Source organism: Oryctolagus cuniculus, chromosome 2, assembly GCF_051225735.1.
Source record: "Oryctolagus cuniculus isolate XC-2025 breed Fujian yellow rabbit chromosome 2, ASM5122573v1, whole genome shotgun sequence".
Taxonomy (NCBI): Eukaryota; Metazoa; Chordata; class Mammalia; order Lagomorpha; family Leporidae; genus Oryctolagus; species Oryctolagus cuniculus.
Window position 1 is genome coordinate 183,529,484 of NC_142868.1, and position 21,226 is coordinate 183,550,709.

The window sequence follows — 21,226 nt, forward strand, 5'->3', positions numbered from 1 at the left end:
ATAAAGATCCTGACTCCTGGCTTCAGTCTGGCCTAGTCCTGACCATTGTGGCCATCTTCCAGCAAATGGAAGACTTCTCTGTTTCCGCCTCTGCCTCTCCCTCTCTGTAATTCTGCCTTTCAAATAAATAAATAAATACATAAATCTTTTTTTTTAAAGAAAATATAATAAAAGTGAGAAAAATACTAACAAAAGTATTAACAAAAAATTCATAGTATGAATTAACTTACCATTCTTCTTTTATACTTTCAAGGTTATCTACTTCTTTCATTCTCTTTTGTCTTACTGTAAAAATAAACAAAAGTTAAAATTATCAATTTGATATTTAAAACAAATTCATTCCTATGTATGTATCAATATTCTTTGACAGTAATCATGCAATCCTAAAGTAGCTAAAAAGAAAGAAGTGATCAAACTCAAAGCTGTCATTTTCATCTTTAAATAAAGTACTAGTAAAAAGTAAATTTGAGTTTGATAATCTCAAACTTCCTAAAACTCATAATGAAGAAAATGATATGACCTTTAACAGCAATCAAAATATATGAACTATTTCAATCAATCTCTAACTTAAAGTAATAAAACAGCAAATAAATATATGGTCTAATCTCATGAGTCTTTGGGGAGAAAAGTTGACAAGTTATCTATATATTACAGAACATTCATATTTTTGAACCTGATCTTCCACATTGCTGAGAAACAGAGTAAGAATTAAATTATACACACAAAGTTTGTCCATCACAGCAATGTGTTAGGAAAAACTGAAAATAAACTACATGTCCAATGAGTCATGGTAGGAGAGATTCTTGATGGGATAATATACATCCCTTAAAAGTAATTTGGGGAAGGGTAAGGCATTTGGTGCAGAGGTTAGGATGCCGTTTGGGTGGCCAGCATTCTATGCTGGAGTATCTCAATTCCACTCCCTACTCCACCTCCAATCCAGCTTACTCCTGCTGTGCATCATGGTAGGCAACATGTAATAGCTCAGGTGCTTGGATTCCTGCCACCCACAAGGGGACCCAGATTGAGTCCAGGCTCCTGGCTTTGGCCTGGCCCAGACCTGGCTGTTCAAGGCATTTGGTAAGTGAACTACCATCTGGAAGATTTCTCTTTGTCTCTGCCTTCCAAATAAAAATGAAAATAATTTTTTCAAAAAAGTTAGTCAAAGAAGGTTTATAAGTAAAAGCTGAATCAAGAAACATACAATCAGGGCCAGCATTGTAGTACAGCAGGTAAATCTGCCACCTGCAACACTGGCATCCTGTATGGGTGCCAGTTAGCTTTCTGTATGTTCCACTTTTGATCTACCTCCCTGCTAGTGGCCTGGGAGGGGCAGCAGAAGATTGCCCAAGTGTTGTGGGTTCCTGCCACCCACATGGGATACCAGGATAAAGTTCCTGGCTTGGGCCTGACCCAGCACTGGCCATTGTGACCATCTAGGGGAGTGAACCAGTATATGGAAGATTTGTCTCTGTGACCCTTTCAAATCAATCAATCAATCAATCAATCTTGGAGGGAGGGAGGGAGGAAAAAGTAAAAGGCAATTTGAAAATGGTAGGCTGGAACCGGGGTTGTGGCATAGCAGGTAGTTAAGCCACGGCTAGCTACACCAGCATCCCATACCAGACTGACAGTTCTAGTCCTGGCTGCTCCACTTCCCATCCAGCTTCCTGCTAATGCACCTAGGAAGACAGTGGAAGATGGTCCAAGTATTTGGGGCCCTGCCACCCCTGTGGCACTGTTACTCTGCTGGTAGGAATGTGAAATGTTGTAGCTGCCAAGGAAAAGAGTTTGGTGGTTATAGCCATTATTCATAAGAGTCAAAAGGTAGCAAAACCCAAATATCCATCAACAGATGAACAAATAACCAAAATGTGGTATATACAAACAATTCAGCTATAAATAGGAATGAAAATCTAATACATGCTACACCATATATGAATCTTGAAAACATGATGTCAAATGAATAAGCTAAACACAAAAGGACAAGTAAACTATGATCCAGATACATGAAATATCTAGAAAGCAGAACAGAGGTTATCAGGGGTCTGTGGGAGAATGAGCAATTTTTGCTTAATGGAAACAGTTTTTGTTTGAGGTGATCAACATGTCTTGGACAGGGGGCCAGTATTGTGGTACATCAGGCTAAGCTGCTGCTTACAACACTGGCATCCCATATCGGTGTCCTGGATGCTCCACTTCTGACCCAGCTTTCTGCTAATGATCCTGGGAAGGCAGCAGAAGTGGGCCCATACACTTGGGTTGCTGTCATCCATGTGAAGACCAGGACAGAGTTCATGGTTCTGGGCTTTTGCCTGGCCCAGATCTAGCTGCTGCAGCCATCTGGGGAATGAACTAGCAGACAGATTTGTCTCTGTCACTCTGCCTTTCAAATAAATAAATCTTATTTTTTAAAAAAGATTTATTTTTATTTGAAAGTCAGAGTTACAAAGAAAAAGGAGAGGCAGAGGCAGAGGCAGACACACACACACACACACACAGAAAGAGAGAGGTCTTCCATCCAGTGGTTCACTTCCCCATTGGTCACAATGGCTGGAGCTACACCAATCTGAAGCCAGGATCCAGAAGCTTCCTCCAGGTCTCCCATGCGGCTGCAGGGGCCCAAGGACTTGTGCCATCTTCCACTGCTTTCCCAGGCCATAGCAGAAAGCTGGATGGGAAGTGGGGCAGCCAGGACTCGAACTGGCACCCATATAGGATGCTGGCACTGCAGATGGTTGCTTTACCTGCTACACCACAGCATCGGCCCCAATAAGTCTATCTTTAAAAAAAGCCTTGGAGGCATAAGAACTGTGGTGCTGGCATCCTGTATAGGTCCTGGCTACTCCACTTCCAGTCTAGCTCCCTGCTGATGGCCTGGGAAAACAGAAGACGGCCCAAGTGCTTGGGCCTCTGCACCTACATGGGAGAACCAGAAGAAGATCCAGCCGTTGCGGCCAACTGGGAGTGAACCAGAGGTTGGAAGACCTCTCTCTCTCTGCCTCTCCTCCTCTCTCTGTGTAACTCTTTCAAATAAAATTAAAAAAAAAAAAAAAAAAAAAAAACAGCTTTGCTCCTGATTCTTGCTTCTTAATAACGCACACCCTGGGAAGCAGCAGATGATGGCAAGCACCTGGGTCCCTGTCACTCTTATGTGAGGTGTGGACTGAGTTTCCAGCTGCTAGTTTCAGCCTACTCCAGTTCCAGCTAATATGGACATTTGAAGAGTAAACCAATGGATGAAGTACTCATTCGCTTGCTCTCTCCCTCTCTTTCAAACAAAACAAAAGTCTTTAAACTAAAAAAGGTCAATATATAAAGAATTAAGTATAGAGAATAAAAAGGCCAGCTAACAACAGTCAACATATATGAACAGACTTTTTTTTTTTTTTTTTTTTTTTTTGACAGGCAGAGTGGACAGTGAGAGAGAGAGACAGAGAGAGAAAGGTCTTCCTTTGCCGTTGGTTCACCCTCCAATGGCCGCCGCTGCAGCCGGCGCACCGCGCTGATCCTGGCAGGAGCCAGGAGCCAGGTGCTTTTCCTGGTCTCCCATGGGGTGCAGGGCCCAAGCACCTGGGCCATCCTCCACTGCACTCCCTGGCCATAGCAGAGAGCTGGCCTGGAAGAGGGGCAACCGGGACAGAATCCGGCGCCCCAACCGGGACTAGAACCCGGTGTGCCGGCGCCGCAAGGTGGAGGATTAGCCTATTGAGCCACGGCGCCGGCTTGAACAGACTTTTTAGAGAAGAGCAAATGGCTCTTAAACACATCTGTATGGAAAGATGCCCAGTTTTACCAACAATAAGGGAAATATAATGGAAACTATATTATGATGACATTTCACACATATCACATTGTCAAAAGTTCACAAGTTTTGTAACATACTTTTTTCCTGAGGCTATGGAGAAAAATTCTCATCTATTATTACTGGTGGGAATCCAAAATGGTGTAATTGCTAGGAAGAATATGGCAACAACTAGCAAAATTACACATGCATATGACAGTCTCTTGTTAAACTTTGTTAGACTCCTCTGAGCCATCATCTCAACTAGGTCAACCTCTCAACCTTAGGCTTACATCTCCATCCCTACAGAGTCCAATTTTAGCAAAAATCCTTAAGCCAGTTTACCCAAAATCCACCCCTTAGTCCCCGATATCTTACTTTGGATAACCAATTGGTTTTCTGTCCTCTGCAACCTCCACACCCACCCCACAGGTGTTTGATCACTGTGGCCTGTCTTCAGTAAGGATCCTATTGTCTTATCCAGAGGTTTCCCCAAAATAATCTGCTGCTCAATGATCCCTCACCTTTCTCACTGATTAAATTTCCATTTGTTCATACTGTGTTCAGAGTTGAGTCTAATCTCTCTTCTCTACTGCAAAATTCCACTGCAGTGGACCCTGCACCCATCAAGACAAGCCCTTCAACTCTGGAAAAAAGTCTTCCTTACTTTGCTTTAACAAGTATCACTGGGGGCTGGCGCTGTGGCGTAGCAGGTTAATGCCCTGGCCTAAAGCGCCAGCATCCCATATGGGCACCAGTTTGAGACCTGGCTGCTCCACTTCCAATCCAGCTCTCTGCTGTGGCCTGGGAAGCAGTGGAGGATGGCCCAAGTCCTTGGGCCCCGCACCTACGTGGGAGACCCACAAGAAGCTCTTGGCTCCTGATAGGTGCAGCTCTGGCCATTGGGCCAGCTGGGGAGTGAACCATCAGATGGAAAGCCTCTCTCTCCCTCTTTGACTTTCGAACAAATAAATAAATCTTTAAAAAAAAATCAATGGACTTTTTTTTTCTGTAACACTATATAAGTTTAGAAACATGTAAATATTTTTGTATTTGTAAATATACAAAAGAAAATCCTTGAAAACTGAAAGTAAAAATGAAACAAATGAGAGGAAGACATTTGGTGTAGCAGGTAAGACACCGCTTGGGGGCTAGCACTGTGGCAAAGTGGGTTAGGCCGCTTCTTGCAATGCCCACATCTTTTAATCAGAGCAATGATTCTGGCCCTGGATGTCCCACTTCCTATCTAGATCCCTGCTAATGCCCCTGGGAAAGCAGTAGGAAGGCAGTAGATGATGTCCCAAATACTTGGGCTCCTGTCACCAACATGACAGATGGGGATCTTGGCTTTGGCCTGACCCTGGCCCACCTCTAGCAGCTGCGTCATATGGGGAGTGAACCAGCAGATGGAAGATCTCCCTCTTCCTAACTCTGCCTTGCAAATAAATAAATCTTTAAAAAGCATACGTATTTTATATTAAATTGCAGAGAGAGAAGGATAAAGATATCTTCCATCTGCTGGTTCATTCCCCAAATGGCCACAATGGCCAGAGCTAGGCTGATCCAAAGCCAGGAGCCAGGAGCTTCTTCCAGATCTCCCACATAGGTGCAGGGGCCCAAAGACCTGGGCCATGCTCCACTACCCTCCCAGGCACATTAGCAGGGAACTGGATAGGAAGTTGAACAGCCAGGACTTGAACCAGCACCAATATGGGATACCAATGCTGCAGGCCAGGACTTAAACCACTATGCCACAGCGCCAGCACCAAAAATATATATTTCAACTCTCAAATATGAACATCTATCTTACTTCCTTTCTTCCTTTTTCTTTTTTGAGATTTGTTTATTTGAGAGGCAGAGTTACAGAAGCAGAGAGGGAAAGACAGAGAGAAACCATCCGCTGGTTCACTTCCCAAATGGCCACAATAGCCAGAGCTGGGAGCTGGATAGGGAGTGAAGCAGCTGAGACTTGAACTGGCAATGCAGGTGCTGCAGGCAGAGGCTTAACCTACTACGCCACGGAGCTGGCCTCAAGAATGTGTTTCTTCTTCTTCTTCTTTTTTTTAATAAGATTTATTTATTTATTTATTTATTTGAGACGTAGACTTACATAGAAAGAGGAGAGGCAGAGAGAGAGAGGGCTTCCATCTTCTGGTTCACTCCCCAAAGAGCCACAATGGCCAGAGCTGTGCGGATCTGAAGCCAGGAGCCAGGTGCTTCTTCCCAGTTTCCCACATGGGTGCAGGGGCCCAAGGATGCTGGCATCGCAAAGGATTAACCTATTGCAGCACAGTGCCAACCCAGAACGTGTTTCTTTCTTTCTTTTTTTTTTTTTTAAGATTTATTTTTATTTGAAAGTCAGTTACACAGAGACAGGAGAGGCAGAGAGAGAGAAAGAGGTCTTCCATCCACTGGTTCACTCCCCAACTGGCCGCAATGGCCAGAGCTGTGCCGATCTGAAGCCAGGAGCCAGGAGCTTCCTCTGGGTCTCCCATGCAGGTGCAGGGGCCCAAAGACTTGGGCCATCCTCCACTGCTTTCCCAGGCCACAGCAGAGAGCTGGATCGGAAGTGGAGCAGCCGGGTCTCAAACCAGCACCCATATGGGATGCTGGCGCTTCAGGCCAGGGCGTTAACCCACTGTGCCACAGCGCCGGCCCCAAGAATGTGTTTCTTAAATGCAAATACTTTGGGGCCAGCGCTATAGCATAGCAGGTAAAGCCACAGCCTTCAGTGCCGGCATCCCATATGAGCACAGGTTCGAGTTCCTGCTACTCCACTTCCAATCCAGCTCTCTGCTATGACCTGGGAAAGCAGTAGAAGATGCCCCAAGTCCTTGGGCCCCTGCACCGGCATGGGAGACCTGGAAGAAGCTCCTGCCTTAGGATTAGCACAGCTCTGGCTGTTGCAGCCACCTAGGAAGTGAACCAGTAGATGGAAGACCTCTCTCTATTTCTTTCTCTGTCTCAGCCTCTCTGTAACTCTGCCTTTCAAATAAAACAAAATAAAAATCTTAAAAATACTTCTAGGGGCCAGGACTGTGGTGTAGTGGACTAAGCCTCTTCCTACAGTGCTGGCATCTACTGGTTGCTCCACTTCTGATCCAGCTCCCTGCTAATGGCCTGGGAAAACAGTGGAAGATGGCCCAAGTGCTTGGGCCCCTGCACCCACATGAGGGACTCAGAAGCAGCTCCTGGCTACTGGCTTCCGATTGGCCCAACAGCAGCCATCGCAGCCATCTGGGGAATGAACCAGAAGATGGAAGACTTCTCTATCTCTCCTCCTTTCTGTCAATAACTCTGCCTCTCCAATAAATATTTTTTAAATAAAAGCAAATACTGCTATTAAAAATGTTTTAGCATTTTTAAAAAAATTATTTATTCGAAAATCAGAGTTACACAGAGAGGAGAGAGAGAGAGCTTTCACCTGCTGGTTTACTTCCCAAATGGCCAGAAGAGCTGGGCCTCGGCCAGGCTGAAGCCAGGAAATTCAAGCAATGACAATTAGAAAGTGGATACTAGAAACAGTCTCTGCTCCTACTCCCAGTTTCCAAAGTATTTGGGGCCATTGAGGATCAAGCTGTAGCTCTTCAATGGCTACAGATCAGTTTCCTGTAGCTAATGAAGCTGGGCCTGTAACCAGATCCCATTTGACTGGAAGCACTAAATCAGATCTAGCCATATCCTACTTGTTTAGAGTAAAGTCTGTCATTAACTAGAATTTAACAAGAGAATAAATCTTAATATTTGAATATTGGAAATACCATCCAGGAAACTGGGATGTAGACTTGGAGTAATGGCCACAGAAGAAATTCACAACGGCAAACTAGAACCAGTTGTATTTGTCATGGATTAAAATGGAGGACATGTGAAATCTACACGGTGCTAAACAGATTTTCAGGAAATTAAGATGAAAGAGTTTGCTCTAGAAAATATACTAGCACTAAAAAAAAAAAAAAAAAAAAAAAAGCCATTTACTGGAAGGAAGAAAGAACTCTAAAAAAAAGAAAAATTAATTAAAAAATTTTTAAAAAATACTAGCACTAAAAGTTGCTTTAGGTATCTATTATTTTTAGTATGAATTAAATATAAACTGACAGTGAGTTTATTACTTAACCTTGTCATGAGAAAATTCTGAGCTGTTCTAAAAGACAAGAGGAAAATGAAAGGAAGGAAAGAGGAGGAACTACATCGGGCAGAGGGGTGAGTGTAGAGAATGGGAGAGGAGAGCACTTTCAACAACTTCCCCCAAAAATGGGGTGGGTGCCTAACCACTAGGCTAAACATCCACTCTAGTATGTGTATGTGTGTGTGTGTATATATATATTTTAAAGACTTATTTATGTATTAAATAAGTCACAGAGAGGCAGAGGCTTCCATCTGCTGATTCACTCCCCAAATAGACGCAACGGCCAGAGCTGGGCGGATCTGAAGCAGGAGCTTCTTCCAGGTCTCCCATGTGGGTGCAGGGGCCCAAGGACTTGGACCTTTTTCTATTTTCTGAGGCCATAGCAGAGACCTGCATTGGAAGTGGAGTAGCCAGGACTTGTACCAGCGCCAATATGGAATGCCAACACTGCAGGTGGTGGCTTTACCTAGTACGACACAGTGCCGGCCCAAGTGTGTATTTTGATTATTGATCTGGAAGAAAAGTAAGCCAAGACCATTTAAAGGATGTGAAAAGGGTAAGAATGAGAATGCTAAAATCCTATCTGTCTCAATAGGAATGCAAAAGGCAATGTTCAAATTACTCAAAAATGTACACATTGTTTAGAAACATAGCTGTAAAAAATAACAGAGTTCAAAGAAGATGTTTAAAGAAAAAGGAGTGGGAGGGCTGGCGCTGTGGCACAGTGGGTTAACACCCTGGCCTGAGGTGCCGGCATCCCATATGGGTGCTGGTTCTAGTCCCCGCTGCTCCTCTTCTGATCCAGCTCTCTGCTATGGCCTGGGAAAGCAGCAGAAGATGGCCCAAGTCCTTGGGCCTCTGCACCCATGTGGGAGACCCGGAAGAAGCTCTTAGCTCCTGGCTTTGGATCGGCGCAGCTCCGGCCGTTGCGGCCAGTTGGGGAGTGAACCATCGGATGGAAGACCTCTCTCTCTGCCTCTCCTCTCTGTGTAACTCTTTCAAATAAATAAATAAATAAATCTTTAAAAAAAGAAAAGGAGTGGGATAATTTTTCAGTTTTAAGCCTTCTAACACTATTTTGTCTTTAAAAATTATGTATAAACATTACTTTTTTAAAAAAAATTAAAAAACATAAAAAAATCATGAAATCCAGAAGTCCATGCCCAGTAATGTTTTTTCCTAAGATTTCTTACTTCAACTTCATATTTCTAAAACTAATTGCTTCCCCTTTTTTTTTTCTGACAGGCAGAGTTAGACAGCAAGAGAGAGAGACAGAGAAAATTCTTCCTTTTCTGTTGGTTCACCCCCCAAATGGCCACCACGGCCGGTGAGCATCAGCCAGGTGCTTCCTCCTGGCCTCCCATGTGGGTGCAGGGCCCAAGCACTTGGGCCATCCTCCACTGCCTTCCCGGGCCACAGCAGAGAGCTGGACTGGAAGAGGAGCAACCAGGACAGGATCCGGCACCCCGACTGGGACTAGAACCTGGGGTGCCAGCGCCGCAGGCGCAGGCGGAAGATCAGCCAAGTGAGCCGCAGCGCCGGCCACTAATTGCTTCCCTTTAAAAAATGTCTAGGGTAGGTGTCTGGCCAAACAGTTGAGACAACAGTTAGGATGCCCACATCTCAGGGCCGTACTGTGGCAAAGAAAGTAAAGCAGCTGCCTGCAGGGCAGCATCCCATATAGACGCAAGTTTGAGACCCAGCTGCTCTCCTTCCAATCCAGCTCCCTGCTAATGTGCCTGGGAAAGTAGGGGAGGATGACCCAAGTGTTTGGGCCCCTCAACCCACATAGGAGACCTGGATGAGGCTCCTGGCTCCAGCCTGACCCAGTTCCAGCTGTTGTTCTCTCTCCTTCTCTTGGGCCCCTGCCAGTCACGTGGGAGATCCAGATGAAGCTCCTGGCTCATAGTTTCAGCCTGACACAGCCCCAGCCATTGTTTTCTCTCCTTCTTTCCTTATCTTTGCCTTTCAAATAAACAAATCTTAAAAAAAAGAAAAGATGCCCACACCTTACACTGGATACCCAGTTCCAACTCCTGACTCTAGTTTCCTTCCAACGTAGACCCTGAGAAGCAGTAGAATCACTCAAGAAATTGGGATCCTGCCACCCACATGGGAGACTTGGATTAGGTTCTCAACTCCTGGCTGGAGTTGGCCCTAGCCATTGTGGGCAACTGGGGAATGAATCTGTAGATAGATTTAATTTTTTAAAGAAATTTTTTTAAAGATCTATTTATTTGGAAGGCAGAGAAAGGGAAAGAAAAATTGATTGATTGATTATATCTGCTGGTTCACTCCCCAAGAAACTACAGCAGTTGTAGCTAGTTCAGGCCAAAGCTAGTAGCCTGGAATGTTCCCATCCAGGTCTCCCAGCTGGTGGCAGGGGCCCAAGTGTTTAGGCCATCTTCCACTGCTTTTGCAGGCGCATTAGCAGTGAGCTAGATCGGGAACATAGAAGTTGGGGCTTGAAGTGGCACTCATGGGATGCTGGTGTTGCAAGCAGCAGCTTAATCCACTGTGCCAACATGCCTACCCCTGTCTTGATTTTGATCTCCATCTCTTTCTCTATCAAAGGAAAAGCAATGTGAATGTCTAATTGCTTCAAATATATGCACAGGATAGAGAAATATAAACATCTAGACATTCAGATATAGAAATGTTAACATTTTGGGGCCAGCATTGTGGCATAGTGGGTTAAGCCACCACCTGCAAAGCCAGCACTCCACATGGGAACCAGTTCAAGTCCTGACTGCTCCACTTCAGATCCAGCTCCCTAATAATGCACCTGAGAAAGCAGCAGAAGATGTGGGAGACCCAGATGAAGCTCCTGGCCTCAGCCTGGCCCACCCCAGCAACTGCAGATTTCTGGGGAGTGAGCCAGTGAACGGAGGATCTCTTTCTCTGTCTCTCCCTCTCTTTCTCTAACGGTGCCTTTCAAATAAACAAGTCTTAAAAGAGAGAAATATCAATATTTTTACTTATTTGCTGTACTAATGTTTATTTAACAAATAAAACAGTACTGATACAGTTGAATATTACTTAATTAAAAATATTAAAGGTTGGCATTGTGGCACAGTAGATTTAGTTGCTGCTTCTGACTCCAACATCCCAAATCAGAGCACCAGTTTGAGTCCAGGCTCCTCTGCTTCCGATTCAGCTTCCTGTTGTACACATGGGAAGGTAGCAGGAAATGGATCAAGTATTTGGCCCCTGCCACCCATGTCAGAGACCTGGATGGCACCTTGGCCCAGACCTAGTTGTTATGGCCACTTGGGGAGTGAATCAGTGGATGGAAGATCTCTTGATTTTTCTCTCTCCTGTCCCTCTTCTTCTGTCATTCTGCCTTTCAAATAAATAAATTATATTAAATGTTATGCTTTAAATATGTGCATTTTATTGTGTATAAGTTTCTGATAATATAGTGAAAAAACAAACTCATTCTCAGTTTATCCTACCACAGACTCACAACACAGATCACTTGTGACACCAGAAGTATATGGGTTTTCCTTCACACACCAAGCAAACTAATTCTGCAAAAGACAAATTCAATTAAATTCTGATACTTTGCATCAGATCTCAAGAGATTGAGGGCTTAGTCCCTAAGACTGCCCTCCATTCACTTTATATGCCAATTTTATCTGTGCTTCTAAACTAGATACTATAAATCAGTTTACACAACCCCTCCTTGGGTTCAATTTGCTTGGTGGCTCATAGAGCTCAAGGCAACAGGTTTACTAGTTTATTACAAAGGCTGACATCAAAGACACGGATGAAGTTATGCACAAGGTAAGTATGGGAGAAGGGGCACAGCGATTCCATGCCCCCTCTGAGCACAGCACCCTCTAGGAATCTCCAACATGTGCAGACTTCCAAAGGCTCCCCACACTCTATTCTTATGGGATTTTTATGGAGACATCACTGCACCAGCATAACTGAAGCATGGACAACCACGTGGAACTGTGATTGGACAAATTTGTGTGATCTTGGACAGCAGTGTTTAAATTGCCACTCAGGACACCTGCATCCTCTGTCAAGAGTGACTGGCTGAGTCCTGGCTACTCCAGTTCTGTTGCAGTTTCCTGCTTATGTGTACCCTGGGGAGCAATGATAGCCCATGTGGTTAAAAAAAAAAAAAGAGCCGGCGCCGTGGCTCACTAGGCTAATCCTCCACCTTGCGGTGCCAGCACACTGGGTTCTAGTCCCGGTCGGGGCGCCGGATTCTGTCCCGGTTGCCCCTCTTCCAGGCCAGCTCTCTGCTGTGGCCAGGGAGTGCAGTGGAGGATGGCCCAAGTGCTTGGGCCCTGTACCCCATGGGAGACCAGGAAAAGCACCTGGCTCCTGCCATCGGATCAGTGCGGTGCGCCGGCCGTGGCGGCCATTGGAGGGTGAACCAACGGCAAAAGGAAGACCTTTCTCTCTCTCTCTCTCACTGTCCACTCTGCCTGTCAAAAAATTTAAAAAATAAATAAATAAATAAATAAATAAATAAAAGGTTTACCGGGGCCAGCATTGTGGCGTAGTGGGTTAAGCCACCACCTGCAATGCTGGCATCCCATACAGGTGCCAGTTTCAGTCCTGGTTGCTCTACTTCTGATCCAGCACCTGCTATTGTACCTGGAAAAGCAGGAGAAGATGACCCAAGTAGTTGGGCCCCTGCCACTCTACATAGGAGACCCAGATGAAGCTCTGGCTCCTGGCTTTAGCCTGGTTCAGGCCTGGCAGTTGTGGCCATTTGGGCAGTGAACCAGCAGATGGAAGATCTCTCTGTCTCTACCTTTCTCTAACTCTTTCAAATAAATAAATATATCTTAAAAAACAAAAGTGCACAAAGGCTCATGTTGTGTAGCAAGTAAAGCCACCACCTGCAATGCTGGCATCCCATATGGGCACCGGTTTGCGATCTGGCTGCTCCACTTCCAATCCCTGCTATGGCCTAAAAGCAGCAGAAGATGGTCGAAGAGTATGCATGGCCTGGAAGCAACTCCTGGATCCTGGTTTCAGCCTGGCCTAGCCCTGGCCTGTTGCAGCCATCTGGAGAGTGAATTAGTGGATGGAAGATCTCTCTTTCTCTCCCTCTCTGTAACTCTGCCTTTCAAATAAGTAAGTAAATCTTTTTTTAAAAAAAGATTTATTGGGCTGGCACCGCGACTCACTAGGCTAATCCTTCACTTTGCGGCACCAGCACACCAGATTCTGTCCCGGTTGCCCCTCTTCCAGGCCAGCTCTCTGCTGTGGCCTGGGAGTGCAGTGGAGGATGGCCCAAGTGCTTGGGCCCTGCACCCCATGGGAGACCAGGAGAAACACCTGGCTCCTGGCTTCAGATCAGCGCGGTACGCCGGCCGCAGCGCGCCGGCCACAGCGGCCATTGGAGGGTGAACCAACGGCAAAGGAAGACCTTTCTCTCTGTCTGTCTCTCACTGTCCACTCTGTCAAAAAAAAAAAAAAAAAAGATTTATTTTATTTGAAAGGCAGAGTTATGCAGAGAGAGAAGGAGAGGCAGAAAGAGAAAGAGAGAGAGATCAGTCTTCCATCCAATGGTTCACTCCCCAATTGGCTGCAACAGCTGGAGTTGTGTTGTGCTGATCTGAAGCCAGGAGCCAGGAGCTTCTTCCGGGTCTCCCATGTGGGTACAGGTGCCCAAACACTTGGGCCATCTTCTACTGCTTTCCCAGGCCATAGCAGAGAGCTCGATTGGAAGAGGTGCCAGCTGGAACTTGAACCGGCACCCATATGGGACGCCGGCGGCACTCCAGGCGGCAGCTTTACCCGCTACGCAACAGCGCCAGCCCCAAATAATTAAGTAAATCTTTTTTAAGATTTATTTTATTATTTGACAGGTAGAGTTACAGACAGTGAGAAGGAGAGACAGAGAGAAACGTCTTCCTTCTGTTGGTTCACCCCCCAAATGGCTGCTACGGCCGGCGCTGCGCTGATCCGAAGCCAGGAGCCAGGTGCTTCTTCCTGGTCTCCGACGCGGGTGCAGGAGCCCAAGCACTTGGGCCATCCTCCACTGCCTTCCCGGGCCACAGCAGAGAGCTGGACTGGAAGAGGAGCAACTGGGACTGGAACCCAGGGCCCATATGGGATTCTGGCACCGCAGGTGGAGGATTAGCCAAGTGAGCCATGGCGCCGGCCCGTAAGTAAGTAAATCTTAAAAAAAAAAAAAAGTCTTTCTAAGATTAAAGGAAGAAAGTATAACCTAGTAGTAATAAGAGTGGGTCTAGGGGCTGGCTCAGCATAGCAGGATAAATCACTGCAAAACGGTAGCCTCCCATATGAGTACCAGTTTGAGTTCAGGCTGCTCCACTTCTGATCCAGCTTCCTGCTAATGCACCTAGGAAGGCAGTAGCAGATGGCCCAAGTCCTTGGACCCCAGCCACCATGTGGCAGGCGTCCCAGGCTCCTGGCTTTAGTATGGCCTACTCCTTTCCATTGTGGCCATTTGGACAGTGAATCATTTGATGGAAGATCGATTTCTCTAACTCCATCTTTCAAAGAAATCTTTTTTTTTTTTTTACATGTACATGATAGTATTGGCCTGGATTAAGAGGATAGCAATGAATTTAGAAATGGATATTTGAAATCCGTTGAGAGAGAGAGAGAGAGAGAGAGAGAGAGAGAATGAATCTAATTCTCAAAAGAATGGGTGAGGAAGGGGGTTAGTGGGGCATAGCACATAAATCACCACTTAGGACACCTTATCAGAATGCCTGGGTTCAAGTCCTGCCTCCACCTCAGATTCACCTTTCTATGAATGTGTACTCTGAAGACAGCAGGTGATGGCTCAATAACTTGGGTCCCTACATCCATGTGGGAGACCCATAATGGATCCTGACTTCAGCTTGGCTAAGCCCCTGCTGCTGCAGGCATTTGAGGAGTGAACCACTGGATGAAGATCTGTCTACTATGTATCCCTTTCTCTTTGTCAGTATGCCTTTCACAAACCAAAAAGGAGTGGATAGGGAAACCCACCAGGGCCTATCTAGATTCTTCAGCATTCCTTCCTGGTGTGTGTGGGACAGGGTGACTTCTGAAATGGGGGGTCTATGTTCTACTACCAGAAAAGGTAAGACAGAGGGATGAATGCTGTAGCACAGCCGGTTAAGCTGCCACCTGTGATGCTGGTATCCCATACGAATGCTAGGTTGAGTCCCAGTTGCTCCACTTCTGATCCAGCTTCCTGCTACTGCGCTTGAGGAAGCAGCGGAAAATGGCACAGGTGTCTGGGCCTCTGCCACCCATGTGGGAGGCTCAGAGGGAGTTCCAGGTTCCAGGCTTCAGCCAGCCTAGCCCTGGCCACTGTGGACATTTGGGAAGTAGACCAGTGAATAGAAGATCACTCTGTGCACTCTTTTTGTAACTGCCTTTTAAATAAATCTTAGAGAAAAAATAGTTAAGACAGAATTTCTTTATAGCTAGTAGTTCCAAGGCAAGGGCAATGACAGTTTATTTTTAGTTTCTATGGCTTGCTTTGGGGAAGAGCAATTCTACTTGTACTGCCCATCTTGGAGTTACAGGATTGCAACAGTGACTATCTCCATCCAAAATACATAACATATCACAATGTTGTATCTAAACAAAGAACAGAAATATATACAATTGTAATTTGTAAATTAAATTTCAAAACACTCCCTTACTTTATAGGATCTTTACTGTCTCATACACATGACATATTTATCTCATTTCTTTTTTCCACTCTAACCATTGCTTTAGGCATTCAAATCTTAACTATCTTGAGTCCTGAGCTCAAGATCCATTTGGTCATAAAGGTGAAGTGTTAAGCACTTATTAATATTTTCCTAAGCATTCAGATTTTTGGCATTAAAATCATGTTGTCTGATTTCATTTATTCTTGTTTCTATCATTTCTCTCTACAAGATTGAACACCCTTGAGGACAGATACCATGATTTATACATTTCCTGTTTCTTCCACAGTGTACGGCAGATGTAAAGCAAAGAATAACCATCCTTATAAAAGATTCCACGAAGGTTTCCATTACCAGGTATTGTTCTTTAGCAAATTATTTTTTATCATTTAATAGTGATAAACTACTGATAAATTGCTTTTGTTTTGAAGATTCATTTAATTTACCCAAAATGGGGTTGGGGCGGGAGAGTGGGGCGAGGGATGAGGAGAGAGATATTCCATCTGCCATCTGCTGGTTTGTTCCCCAAATGGCCACATCGGCCAGGGCTGGGCCAGGAGCCAGGACTTCCATCCTAGTCTCCCACATGGCTGGCAAAGGTCCTCCAACCAGCACTCTGATATCTGTTATGCCATAGTGCCAGCCCCATGCATTTAAATTAACTTGTACTGGAATACTAGCTGTGTCCCTGTTGGGGTAGGCAATCTGGTATGTGTGCTTTAGCTTCCTGAGCCCCAGCAGACTAACCTGTAACATGGTGATACTTATTTCCTCACAGCACTTTTTTGAGGACTAAAGGAGGTAACTGAGAACACATGTTTATATTCCTTTCTCTTTTCTCTATCATAAACTCTGTCAAAGAGATTGGGAAGAGGGACCGGCTCTGTGGCATACTGGGGTTAAGCTGCCGCATATGGGTGCTGGTTCTAGTCCCAGCTGCTCCATCCTGCTAATACTTCTGGGAAAGCAACAGAAATAGTATTTGGGCCCCTGCATGGGAGACCTGGAAGAAGCTCTTGGCTCCTGACTTTGGATAGGCCCAGCTTTGGCCATTGCAGCCATTTGGGGAGTGAACCAACGGATGGAAGATCTCTCTTTCTCTCTGTTCATCTTTCTCCATAACTCTGCCTTTCAAATAAACAAATAATTATTCTTTTAAAAAAGATTGGTAAGAGAGGAGGCCAGGCACTATGGCGCAGCAGGTTAACGCCCTGGCCTGAAGTGCCAGCATCCCATATAGGCGCTGGTTTGAGACCTGGCTGCTCCACTTCCGATCCAACTCTCTGCTATGGCCTGGGAAAGCAGTAGAAGATGGCCCAAGTCCTTGGGTCCCTGAACCCACGTGGGAGACCTGGAAGAAGCTCCTGGCGCCTGGCTTCGGATCGGCACAGCTCTGGCTGTTGCAGCCAACTGGGGAGTGAACCATCGGATGGAAAACCTCACTCTCTCTGCCTCTTCTCTGTGTAACTCTTTCAAATAAATAAATAATCTTAAAAAAAAGATTGGTAAGATATATCTGCAGACTTAATTTTATTGTTGTTTCTTTAAAGATTTTATTTATTTGAGGCAGTGAGAGAGAGAGCAGGGGCCCAAGTATTTAGGCCATCCTCCATTATTTTCCCAGACATATTAGCAGGGAGTTGGATTGGAAGTAGAGCAGCAGGGACACGAACAGGCACTGATAGAGGATCTAAGTGAAGCAGGCAGCTTAGCTCACGGTGCCACAATGACAACACCCAAACTTAATTTTAAAAAGTTGTAATTTTGAAATTTCACTCTAAAAAAAAGATTTGTTTACTTATTTGAAAGGCAGAGTTACAAAGAAAGAGGAAGAGACAGGGAGATCTTCCATCTGCTGCTTCACTCCTCAAATGACCACAACAGCTGGGGTTGGGCCAGGCTGAAGCCAGGAGCTTTAGCCAAGTCTCCCACACAGGTGACAAGAATCCAAGTATGTGGGCCATCTTCTGCTGCCTTCCCAGGCACATTAGCTGGTAGCTGGATCAGAAGTGGAGCAGCTGGCTGGCGCTGCGGCTCACTAGGCGAATCCTCCACCTGCAGCGCTGGCACCCCGGCGGGGTACTGGTCCCGGTTGGGGTGCTGGATTCTGTCCTGGTTGCTCCTCTTCCAGTCCAGCTCTCTGTTGTGGCCCGGGAGTGCAGTGGAGGATAGCTCAAGTGCTTGGACCCTGCACCCGCATGGGAGACCAGGAGAAGCTCCTGGCTTCGTATTAGCATGGTGCGCCGGCCGCAGTGGCCATTGGGGGGTGAACCAACGGAAAAAGAAGACCTTTCTCTCTGTCTCTCTCTCTCTCACTGTCCACTGTGCCTGTCCAAAAAAAAAAAAAAAAAAAAGTGGAGCAGCTGGGATATGAACTGGCACCTGTATGGGATGGCAGGGTAGCAGACAGCAGCTTAACCTGCTATGCTACAACACATGCTCCAGTGAAGTTCTCACTTTTAATTTCTCTAAACTTTTTTAAACATTTAAACACTTACTGAATTTCCCACCACTGTGTGCAAGACACTGATTTAGAACTAATGACAGAAGTGTCAATATGACATAGTTTCTATTATTAGAGTTTAATTGACTAACAAGGAAAAAAATATGGTGAGTTATTAATTTAAAAACAGGGCATAGGCTTATGAAGAGAAAATTCCAACATGAGAACATAAAGTCATCATTTAGGCATTTTCTATCATAAATTAGTAATAGGCAAATAAACCACATACAATTTATATCAATTGAGTGAGCTTTGATAAATGTATTAGTCATATGACATGATCAAAGTTAAGTCATATACTGTACTGTAGAGAGTAAAAGCCAGACAAATATCTGACAAATATTCAGGTTACCAAGCAGAAGCTGGGCATGAGAATAGACAGATGAACAAAATTCCTATCCTTTCTTCAGTCTACTTCTAACTATGACCACCATATTATATGGGTACTGTAAGTATCACAGTTTACCAAACACCTTCCCAAACACTATCCCACTCATTCCCAACAATGCAATGATAAGAATCAGTCAGGAGACAGAGCAGACTGAGCTTTATAAAACAGTCACCAAAAGGAAAACCCAGTCAAGATAGATGACTAGAATATAGTCTTCTTAATGCGTACACTGGAGCTTGAATTTTTTAAATTGCATTTACCAACTTTACTTATTTTTGTAAACACATTCTCAAGCTACTTTTTTTTTAAGATTATGGATTTGTATCAAGATATTATGCAACTGAGTATTCCATCTTTATATAGAAGCTGAAGTCTCTCTTTAAGGATAAGGCTATTCTGGGTATTCAACACAAGGAAGAAGCGAATGAATCATATTACCATATGGGGTTCCTCTTTCTTAGATCTGTGGAATGTGATTAGTTCTCCAAGAGTAACCAATGATGGCATCAGAACAAATACTTTAAAACTGTTAATGGGAGAGATAAACACTCCCAAGAACCAAAGTAATAACTGTGACAGTAACCTGAATGAGGAAATCCTAAGGGAAAGGTGAAATCTGGGCAGGGACTGGGAAGGTCAGTGAGCCAGCCATCGTTGACACCACGGCATTCTCATTCCAGAACTCCATGCTGAAATGTTATCTTACCTCGCAAAGCCCATTTCAAATACAATCTCCTTTAGAAAACGTTCCAAGATTCTTCCAGCAACTGAATTACTAACAAATGAGGGTGGCTACATTAGGCACCCTTAAATTTGCCCTGTCTTCACTGCTACAACTCTAATACCAAACCACCATTATCTCTCTATGTAGTCTCACTTCTTGTCCCTACACAGCAGTCAGATTTTCTTTTTGAAATCTAAAGACAGTTGTGGGAATTCCCTGCTTAAGACCCCTCAGTGACTCCCCCACCCTGCAGTTGGTTTAATTCCAGGTGATGCAGAATTTGGAGAGCAAAGATCAAGCAGCAGACTCTGGAAGAATTCTCAGCTGGGTTTACTTTAAATTCACAGCTAAGAATGGTTGCGAGAAAACAACTAAAGAGACAGCGACCTACACGTAGGGTTTTCAGCTCTTTTTTACAAAAGTTTATTTGTAAATGTACAATAGGCTCCAAGATAACAACTCTATAAACACTTCATTCTAACTATGGGTAGCAAACTATGGCCAGAAATCCAGATGTTTAGCTGGAAATGGAATCAAGGGCATCATCACCTCAGGCACAAGGGACAGCTTACTTTTTGCCAGTTTTCTTTTTCTTTTTTTTTTTTTTTTAAGATTTATTTATTTATTTGAAAGGCAGAGTTACAGAGATGGTGGGGGGGAGAGGGAGAGAGGTCTTCTATCTGCTGGTTCACTTACCAGATGGCCACAATGGCTGGAGCTTCTTCCGGGTCTCCCACGTGGGTTCAGGGACCCAAGAACTTGGGCCATCTTCTACTTCTTTCCCAGGCCATAGCAGAGAGTGGGATCGGAAGTGGAAAAGCCGGGACTCCAACCGGCACCCATATGGGATGCTGGCACTCCAGGCGGCAGCTTTACCAATTAAGCCACAGTGCTGGCCCCGCCAGATTTCTTACTTCCACCTGTGGCCAAGGGGCCCTTCCCCACTGGTTTCGCTTTTAGCTCCTTGTATTTCTTCTGCTCCTCTTTTTGTTTTTGGTTGAAAGCCTTTCTCAACCATCTCTTTGGCCTGCTTCCTGGCCCACCATGATGCCTGCAGCCCCTTCCCCAGACCCTGCCACCAGAAACCCAGTGACTTTCCATTGCTCTTAGAATGAGGTCTGGGGCTGGCTTGGTTAATCCTCCGCCTGTGGCGCCGTCATCCCATATGGGCGCTGGGTTCTAGTCCCAGTTGCTCCTCTTCCAGTCCAGCTCTCTGCTGTGGCCCGGGAAGGCAGCAGAGGATGGCCCAAGTGCTTGGGCCCTGCACCCGTGTCAGAGACTGGGAAGAAGCACCTGGCTCCTGGCTTCAGATCGGGGTAGCTCTGGCTGTAGTGGCCATTTGGGGGGTGAACCAACGGAAGGAAGACCTTTCTCTCTGTCTCTCCCTCTCACTGTCTGTAATTCTACCTGTCAAATAAATAAATAAATCTTAAAAAAAAAAAAAAAGAATGAGGTCTGAATTCTTCAGGTGATTTTACGGTGGGGTTCATATAGTTTTCTCACTACATCTCAGTGTTTTGGAGACTTCCCTTTAAAAGTGTTGTAAAAAAAAATGCTGCATTCCAAATCCTTAACTAACATAGCTTAAAGGGCCCATACCATCTCTCTGGCCTTAATCTTCTTTACCATGGTCTCCTTTTGCTCCATCGCTATGACATTTAAGTTTCTGAGGTGACCACGTGCCCTAGCCCCTGTGCAATCTAGTATTCCCTTTGCCTGTACCTCTCCTCTCTCCTTGGAGAGTCATCTTCACATAATTTCTGTTTACCCATAATAGGGTAAAGATTACTTCCCCAGGGAAACCTTACCTGATCCCCCCAGCTGGAGGAAGTCTGCCTGTTGTCTCACAAACACTTTATATTCTACCTTTTTAGCTTCTATCTTGGTTTATTGGCTTTTGATGATCTATTTTGCCCAATGACACTGTATAATCTAAAAAGAATCCATCGTTGTCACTAGCATACCCTTGGCACTCAGTACATAGCAGATACTAAAAGAAACTGGAATGAAAAAATGCTTAAGTGTGTATTAAGTGACCCAGCTAACAGTAAA

At 45.0% G+C, this 21,226-nt stretch overlaps 1 protein-coding gene across 3 annotated transcripts in view; it reads right to left on the bottom strand.

The window, feature by feature from the left end:
- UBXN2A (UBX domain protein 2A) overlaps window positions 1-21,226 on the bottom strand; it is a 54,539-nt gene that overhangs the window by 32,112 nt on the left and 1,201 nt on the right. For 2 of the 3 annotated variants that reach the window (XM_008254795.5, XM_089326773.1), the window contains exon 2: window positions 231-285. In XM_008254795.5, coding sequence (XP_008253017.1) covers window positions 231-271 — 41 coding nt within the window. In that variant the 5' untranslated portion in view covers window positions 272-285. Of the gene's footprint in view, window positions 1-230; window positions 286-19,870; window positions 19,938-21,226 lie in introns of those variants that run through there. The other variant, XM_089326772.1, reaches the window with a different exon arrangement.